General features: G+C 34.6%; 1 protein-coding gene across 3 annotated transcripts in view; it reads left to right on the top strand.

Moving 5' to 3' along the window:
• The window catches only part of OXR1 (oxidation resistance 1), a 479,036-nt gene that overhangs the window by 89,007 nt on the left and 381,074 nt on the right, over nt 1–8,955 (top strand). For all 3 annotated transcript variants that reach the window (XM_017528983.1, XM_017528986.2, XM_037738704.1), the window contains exon 2: nt 380–538. In XM_017528983.1, coding sequence (XP_017384472.1) covers nt 516–538 — 23 coding nt within the window. In that variant the 5' untranslated portion in view covers nt 380–515. The remainder of the gene's footprint in view (nt 1–379; nt 539–8,955) is intronic.

Below are 8,955 nucleotides of genomic sequence, written 5' to 3' on the forward strand. Positions count from 1 at the left end.
TTCTTTCTTCTTTCTCTTTCTTTCCTGTATCTGCTATAGGCTAATCAGGATCTTTGTTCTAATCCTTTTATCATAGGTATATAAAACTGAATTGTCTTATGAGAAGACATTTGGTAACTCCAAATCACATTCTCTTATTTCCTTGAATTCTCTACTTTGGGGATTGAACATTTTATTAAACTTTCAGTTGGTTTTAAAAGTAAACCACTCAGCTTATCATATGTTTGGTTTAATTTTTTCTTTACAGTTTAAGAAAAAAAATCATATTTTCTTTTGTGTCTTGTACCATGACAAAACGATTGATTTGGATGAAATAAATCTGTGACAAATCATACAAACCAGGTACTAGAGACATTCATTGCATTTCTTTTCTTTATAGGTCCTTCCAAACTGAGTAACTAAGAGATTTGTGCATCATTCCAGAAGCAAAGCTAGCATTTTTAGTGGTGTTGTCGTCTTGACCTGCTAGTTCCCTGTTCTGGAATCAAGAAGATACTCCTCAACAAGTTGCTGCAATGTCTGTATCTAATATATCATGGTGAGTTAATGGCTTTCTTAAATGTAAATAAATATATATCATGAGCAATGTTTTGTGAAGGAGTTGTACTGGCAGAACTTGGGCAGATAGAAAACTTAAAATCTGGTTTCCAAAGATTATTGTCCCATGTTAGGGTAAGGAAAGAAACCTAGGATTAGAAGTCTGACACTTTCAGTGCTATGATATCTGGGGACTCTGGAAAGGACTCATGCCTTACACTGAATCCCAGTGACATCCAATATATTTCTTCCCAGCATACCATAGGAGAGAGAGAAGTAATATAATATCTTTTCAATATTCCTTGCTATAAGGTAGGTGGGTACCAGAGGGGTAGATATTTGCTCATCAGTACTTCTTTTCTTTAGGTTTTGTATTTGAACAAATCTACCCAGATTAAACTGAATAGAACTTAAATATGGAAGAGAGAAATTTGTTATAGATGCATATCTCTAAATAGCTGGCATTCTGAATAATCTTCGACTTTCAGTGCATGTTTAAAAGCTGTTTGGGATTTTTAAAAAGTGTAAAGATATTTTTCTGACAAATAGTGAGCTTTTCAATAGCAATGAAGAGCAATGTTAGCAGGGATAAATTTGAAGGTGTCTTATTGAACTTTGATTTTTTTATGCAAAGAGATGTATAAGTGACATTTATACAAATTCACAGTATTCAATAAGTGAATATAAGGAAAATGTGGTAATCTTTTCCTTTTCTTTAAGAATCTATTTTATCCTTGCTCTTCAATTTGTGCTGGAAATGTAGATAGCATCAGATTTAACAGTTGTTATTGGCTCAACTTAGCTCCATAAATTTATTTGTAATGAAGTAAGCAATTTTTTTAGGGCAAGGATATAATTATTTGTATGGAGTCATATTTCTGAAGGACCTGCTTTTCATGGACTCCCTAGAAGATAGCCTTGGATCTTTTGGCCTGGGTGCTAGGATCTCAGTCTGACCAAAAAAAAAAAAAAAAAAAAAANAAAAAAAAAAAAAAAAATAACAAACAAACAAACAAAAAACCCGAATTAAGCTGAAGTATAATCAAACAGAAATTGTATTTAAATTGTGAATTATTACTGCACAGTATGTTTTTACTTATATTATGAAATTAAGTTATTAAAAGTTTTTAAAAACATCATCTTCATAGCACTTGTGAATCCTCTGAAGCTCCTGAGAGACCTTGACACATTTCCTTAAAGGAATTATACTCCTGGCAAATTGTGTGTAAGAGATGAATTCTCAAAAAGCAGGCAACATGTCAAAGAGCGAGGAGGAGCTGGGAGGGGGAAGGAAAAGGAGGAGGAGATTGAAACAGGTATGACTGCTATATTTCAGGAGAGTGTGCGGCATGGCCTGGTCACAGACTCAGGGCAGGACTGACAAATAGGCCTGACTTTGGTGCATCTCAGTGCATACTTCTATTAACTGCTTTGATGGGATGTGAGGAGATGATTGTTGCTCCAAAACACAGTGAACTCCACAAAGTGGGAGATTGCATGTCATGGTTCCAGCCCAGTTGTCCAACACAGCACCTAGAATTTAGTAGATATTCTGTAAGTGCATGCCATGGAAATGAGTGAAAAATTATAAAGGAGGCAATTCAATGGTAAATAAACATTATCCTTCTAAAAGCTTTAAATTATGAGGCTATCTCATAGAATTCATCTATCTGGAATTTGTAAGAATCCTTTCCATGTTACAGGCTCAAATTTTATAGAAATGATTCTTGGATATTTTTATCAGCACTGCCCTGGAGTCTAGCTAGTGTTCTGCATTAGATTTCCATGCAGGGAGCTATTAATTTGTTTTCCCAGTGTCGCCCCATCATGCAGCTGTGAGATGTTTGGCATCTTCATTCTCCCTCTTAGCATTTGGGTTTCCCAAGTGCTGACAGCAAAGGAAACAAGAAAGTAAATCTAAAACATGAAAAACAAGTCACTGATTTATGTCACCGATAAATAGTTTAGACATCCTTAACCTTCTCTTTTTCATAATAACCTTTGTAATTCTTCTGCATTCCTAACATCTAATTTATATTTTGGGGATCATTGTTTTATAAATATTTTAATAAGAATGAATAGTAACTTATCATTACATTAATTTAGTTAAGTTATTCCAGTCCCTCATCAGACTCTCTGTTTTGAAATTCAGAAACTAAGACATGAAAATATTGACTGATATGGGAAAATTAACTAGGTTGAAGGATTATTAATTTAAAATAAGACATGCAACATTTAAGTGTATGTGATGCTTGATTTAGCCTGACTAGTGCTTTCTCTGTGGAAAACTACAAACTAAATCCGAAGTTTGACCGATAACCATGTAATCATAACAAGGAGAGCTACGTGCCACCAGTGTTCAAAGGATTCAGGATAGAGTACACTTGGCAGAATATATCTATCAATAAAGGATCCAGCTGCCAAACAGAGGTGAGCCTCGCAGGGCTGCTTCTTTGTTTCTAGGAGTTGGAGCAACACTGCCAACGTTTGCCCCTGTGATTCTGAGTTCCACTTCCACCAGACTCCCTCTGCTTGGCTTTCTTGTCAATGTTACCGCTGTGCTTCTAGTCAAAACGTCCTGCAGTCTGTGAACAGTGTAGCCTGCCTAACCTGACGTTGTATTACTTGACTATATCCATGTGTTGATTTTAAAATGTAACTCTGAGGTTAATGTCGGGAGTGCAGGATGCCTGTTGGGACTCACATCGAAAACCTAGGAATTTTAACAGTATAGGTTGGAATAGTTATAGGCATAGTAAAACTACCTAAGCAATTCTCCCAGCTTTTAAATATCCTGTATAAGAAAGTTATCTTTTTTACACATTAAAAAAACTTTCTTGCTGTAATAGTTATATGTGTGATACTTGAAAAAATATATATAAAGTAGTTTAGCCATTTCATGTAAAATCTAAGAAATATATTTAATCTAGGAAACTTCTAAGTTTCCAGGAAACTACAGTTTCAGTTGGAAAAAAGGAAGAGTGGAACTTGATTGTTTCATGAATCTTCCTATTTAGTAGATAATGATCGGAGAGAGACAATGAGTAAATTGATGCTGGTTGAAATAGAAACAAAGGGATGTGCAGATTCTGTTGCAGAAACCCAAAACAGGTGACAGGTTCCAGCCCAATCTGAGGGAAAGAATTGTTCCTGGTAGCAGGAATAATTAACTGGAGACAAAATACTGGTCACCATATGTACAGTAACACCAAAATCGTGGGAACTCAGGGTGTAGTAGGGCCTGGGGAGTAGCAAGTAGTTGGTTTAGTAGTGGAAGGTCTCAGTATGTCAATAGAGATCCTAGTAGAGGCTCAACTGATTTTCTCAAATGACATCTTTTTGACCCAAATTATTTTTCACCATGATGCCGAAAACACTGTAATTTTGGTCCCAAAACATATTAAAGACTGGACAGCATCTTGCGGAGGCAATAGTAATTCTACTAGAGCCATGTATGGGAAAAAGAAGTTGCTGGATAAAGGTAGAATCCAAGTAGACACTCAAAACTTAGTGAGCATCTATAATGTGCCATACCCTGTGCTAAGCACAGGGAAACAGTATGGGTTAAAACTTATGATTGCTCTTTTTGGAGCTCATTTATAAGCCAGAAGACTGATAAGTGATCAGGTAACTCTGATCTAATGTGATAAGTACTTAAAAATAAAAGTAGAGTGTGTTTGAAAACAAAATAGATATTTGTTTTTCCTGCTTGGGATGAAATAACTTATTTTTCAGAAATACAAATATATCTCTTGAATTTATTCCTAAATATAAAGAAATAAACTAATTGCAAAGGGTCAAACACTACTGAAAATTATAAAGAAGAAACTAAAAATAACCTAAATCCTACCATTCGTAGAAAACTATGTTTAAAATGCTTATGTATATTATTTTCTGCATATATTCACATTATTTTTTTGCAAAATTAGACTCAAATCATGCATGATACTTTGCCACCTTGTATTTTTAGTGAACAGTTTCTACAGCCCTCAGTCCATTTGGTGGATATAAGAGCCATATCATCACCTATAGAGGCTGGTGTATCAGTGCATGGCAGTAGTTTGTTGACTTTACTGTCTAAGCTGGACCATCAGATATCTTCCACTTTTCTTTTATACGATTGTAAATATTTCTGCTGTGGGGAAAATTATTCAGAGATTATTGGATCACAAAGTACTGTGTGATTCAGGGTATGCAGCAGAGCCCCATCTTGTTGCAACTACCTGGATAGTAGACATCAAGGCCCTGGAAGAAATAATGTGTTTCTGAGAAAGAGGCTTGTTAGTTCATCATCTTTTTGTTAATTTGAGAAAAGGGCCTATTATGTATGCTCACCCGTTTCCCAGATTTAATTCCTCATAAACATCGAGTAACATGCTGGTAACTAAGAAATATTGCAGCTGCTTAGAAGAATTTTATCAGACGTCAACAAATATTCTGTTTTGTATGCCTACAGATTGGAAAAATAACAAAGCCTAAGTTGGGTAAGTTATTAATTTTTTTTTTTTCGAGGCGGAGTTTCACTCATGTTACCCAGGCTAGAGTGCAATTGCGCGATCTCGGCTCACCGCAACCTCCGCCTCCTGGGTTCTGGCAATTCTCCTGCCTCAGCCTCCTGAGTAGCTGGGATTACAGGCACGCGCCACCATGCCCAGCTAATTTTTTCTATTTTTAGTAGAGACGGGGTTTCAGCATGTTGACCAGGATGGTCTCGATCTCTTGACCTCGTGATCCACCCGCCTCGGCTTCCCAAAGTGCTGGGATTACAGGCTTGAGCCACCGCGCCCGGCTGTTATTAATGTTTTGACTGAATTTAGAAACGGTGAATGATCTTTGTTACATATGTTTATCATTTAAAATACTATTATGATTCTTGGCAATTTCAATTACACTTTAATAGAAAATGAAAACATTTTAGTTATTCTCTTTATCCAAAAGTAATAATATTTTTGGGCAGATGCAGTGCCTCACGCCTGTAATCCCAGCACATTGGGATGATGAGGTGGGTGGATAACTTGAGGTCAGCAGTTTTAGACCTGCCTAGCCAACATGGTGAAACCCTGTCTCTACTAAAAATACAAAAAATTAGTTTGTGTGGTGGTGCACACCTGCAGCTACTTGGGAGGCTAAGGCAGGAGAATCACTTGAAACCAGGAGGCAGAGATTGCAGTGAGCAGAGATCACACCACTGCACTCCAGCCTGGGTGACAGGGCAAGACTCCATCACAAAACAAAACAAAACAAAACACAAAACAACAAAAACTAATATTTATTTTAGAATTTTAGGGTTGAGAAAATGCAAAATTTGAAATGCAGAAAATTTTCTTCCTTTGATTATTCACATTATTTATAATATTTATATCTAACATCTTATTTAATGAATAAATGAAGAAGTTAAATCATTCTATGTCATTATTGGCACCTCACCTGCATTTAGGAGGAGAAAATTCTGGAGAGACAGAAGCAGCCACTTTTTTTAAGGAGGGGAAATGGGGAAATCAGATTCTTTTCTCAAAAATTGCTATAGCTACTCTTCTGCAAACTACTTGTGCTGTTTATGCTGCTAAATTGCAGGCTCTCAGGGACAGTACTAATGTACTTGTATTTGCAATGGCAGAGGAAGTTGAACTGTCTCTATTTTTGGAATGATCAAGACTTGCAGGGGGAGCAATGTGCATAAATAGAGATTGTAAAGGAAGTCTTTAGTCCCAGTTTTATAAGGAAAAGTCAGAATTTTGAAGGGTCTATTGTTGAAAAGGAAAAAAATAAGAGAAAGGTTAGGCATAAATATAAGGCTGATATTTTTAATTAAAAAAAGGAGTCTTCTGTGTGATAGGAAAAACTTGTGAGATAAAATATGAGTATTTCTCAGTACTAAGTTCATGTTGAATGAATGGCTGTTCTATTAAAGTACTGAGAAGACAGTGGGTTTGAGAACCTGAAACCAAAGAATCCTCCTGCTAAGTGGAAATGATTAGCTTGTAAAGGAGTAGAGATAGAGTAGTGTAACTAACATTTAGGGCAGCATAAATTAAGAGAAAATAACCTAGGAAGAGAAGATAAAGAATAGAATAGCTAAAAAAAGCTCAAGAGGAATGAAAAATGTATCCCCCCAAATTGCATAAAACTTGAAGATAAAGTATTGGTATTTGGGTTAAAGTTAAATTTAATGAATTCTGCAAAATGTCAATGTCTTTCTATTCAAAATACGCCTTTTCAAATTGAAATCCCTTTATTAGGAAAATGATTAATACTATTTTGATTTGGGATTGACACTTTAATTAAATACACTGCATTTTTAGAAACCTCAAACATTTTTTGGCGTTCAGCTATGTGCCTTTAGAATAGCTTTTTAAAAATTAGGCATTTATAGGAGACTTGGATATTTTTCTTATATCTCCCTCAAATTATTTGTCCTTGAATAGGCAAATAATTAGTAAAACACTATATTTTAATTTTGTCCTTAAAAACTAATGCCAACTAGATATAAATCACATCCTTAAAAATAATTGCTTAGTAAGTTTTGGTCTAGGTAGAGGAGTTTGATTTCCTGTGCAGTTAATGAGTACGAGGTTGCAGGTTCAAACCCCACAAGGACTAATGAGTTCTATTCTCTTTCTTGGCCAAAGCCTACTGGACCTGTAACTTTGACCATCCCTCCCTCCCAAACTAAGTAATTAGAAATAGTCCATTGTTCATCACCAGCTTATAAACAGTATTGGGGAAAAAATATAAACATGAAAATCAAGTGTTCTTCAGGGGTTGATAATGGGTTACATGTATCGTCTCCCTTTTGAATAACATCCAGGTCAAAGAATTTAAATATATGCTCTAAAATTAGCCTTTTCATCATTCTCAAATGAATCGTAATTTACTTTCTGTGGAAGATCTACAGTGAATTATCAAACCAGTATGTCCTTAGACTGTAGAAGCTTTAACATAAAACTGGACAGTCCATTCCAAATCTAAAGGCCGTAGTTTCTAAATACCAGCCATTTGTGGACTTGAACATTTAGGTTAAAGACCAGACAATAATCTTTGAGATAATTTTAGTTATCAAAATAGTTATATAGGCTAAGAGATGTTATTTTCAGCATGATCAAATAAAATTGAATGTCAAGTCTTAAACATTATTCTCCATAAGTATATAAAATTATCAACATTGTTATCCTTATCAACATTGTGTTATCCTAGTATACATTCTCCATCTTCTTTTATGATTACATTTTATTTGTTTTTAAAATTGTAAAAACATTTCAGCTTGATTATAAAACTATTCCAGTTTAATTCAAGAAAAAAAAAAAAACACTTTTCAACACCATTATATGGTCAATAAAAGAATTCAGTGCATTCATTTACACTTAGATTTGTGTTTCACTTTTAAGAGTAGGTTCTTTGATAGGAGCTTTGAGAATAATTTGAAGTTAGTTTATGGATGAATGCTAATTTTAAAATAATTCTCACACAAATAGAGATAAATTAATATAATTTGTTTCTAAACTAGCAGTATATTTTTATTACAATTTGAAAATATTTATATTGATTAATTTCTTTATTCAATGAATTTTTGAGCATCTACATTGTACTATTTACAATTTTCATTGCTGTGGAAAGAATGTTGAATGATACAGAAATTTCTGCTCTCCTGAAGCTTACATTAATTTTTATCTATTGCTGTGCTGAAGACAGGTATAGATAAAAAGTATGTCAGCATGACAGATAGTGATACTTATTTTGAAGAATAAGCAGCTCAAAAAGATAGAGTACGATGTTAGAGGGTGGGAGAGTTGGTATGAAGAAGCTCCTCAGAGGTGACATTTAAGCAGAAATGAACTACACAACTCTTATAGTTGAGGAACACCATTTCGGGCAGAGAAACAGGGAGGACAAAGAAGCTGAGACTGAAAGGTATCTGGTAAACCTGAGGAACTGTCTAGGAAGCCAGGTAGGTGGAAAATAGCTAATAAAGGGGAGAATCCAGGAACTGAGCTTAGAGAGGTAGCAGAGAGGCATGTAGGTCAAGACAACGACTAGAGTATGTTCTAAATTTGATGGGCTTACTAGGTTACAGGTGAAAGGTCGTATCAAATGTAGATTTAGAGAAATTCAGTGATGGGAATAATTGAGTGTTGAAAGCAGAGTTTTGACACAATCTGATTTCTAAATCCAAAAGGATTTCTCTGTGTTCTTCAAAGCTTATAAAAATAATTCATATTGTATTCTTAATGTAAACATATGGCAGAACAATAAAAGATACCAAGGTAATAGAAAATCTTTTTCATGAATATAATCAGTTTCTCATTATTATACATTTTTAAAGATTCAACAAATCTGACACATCTGAATAATTAAGGGCATGATATATGTTTTGTTTTATGCATGTTTAAATTATTTTTATTTTTTGTTTTTTCTTTCTTT

This window comes from Cebus imitator, unplaced genomic scaffold (assembly GCF_001604975.1).
Source record: "Cebus imitator isolate Cc_AM_T3 unplaced genomic scaffold, Cebus_imitator-1.0 Scaffold56, whole genome shotgun sequence".
NCBI lineage: Eukaryota > Metazoa > Chordata > Mammalia > Primates > Cebidae > Cebus > Cebus imitator.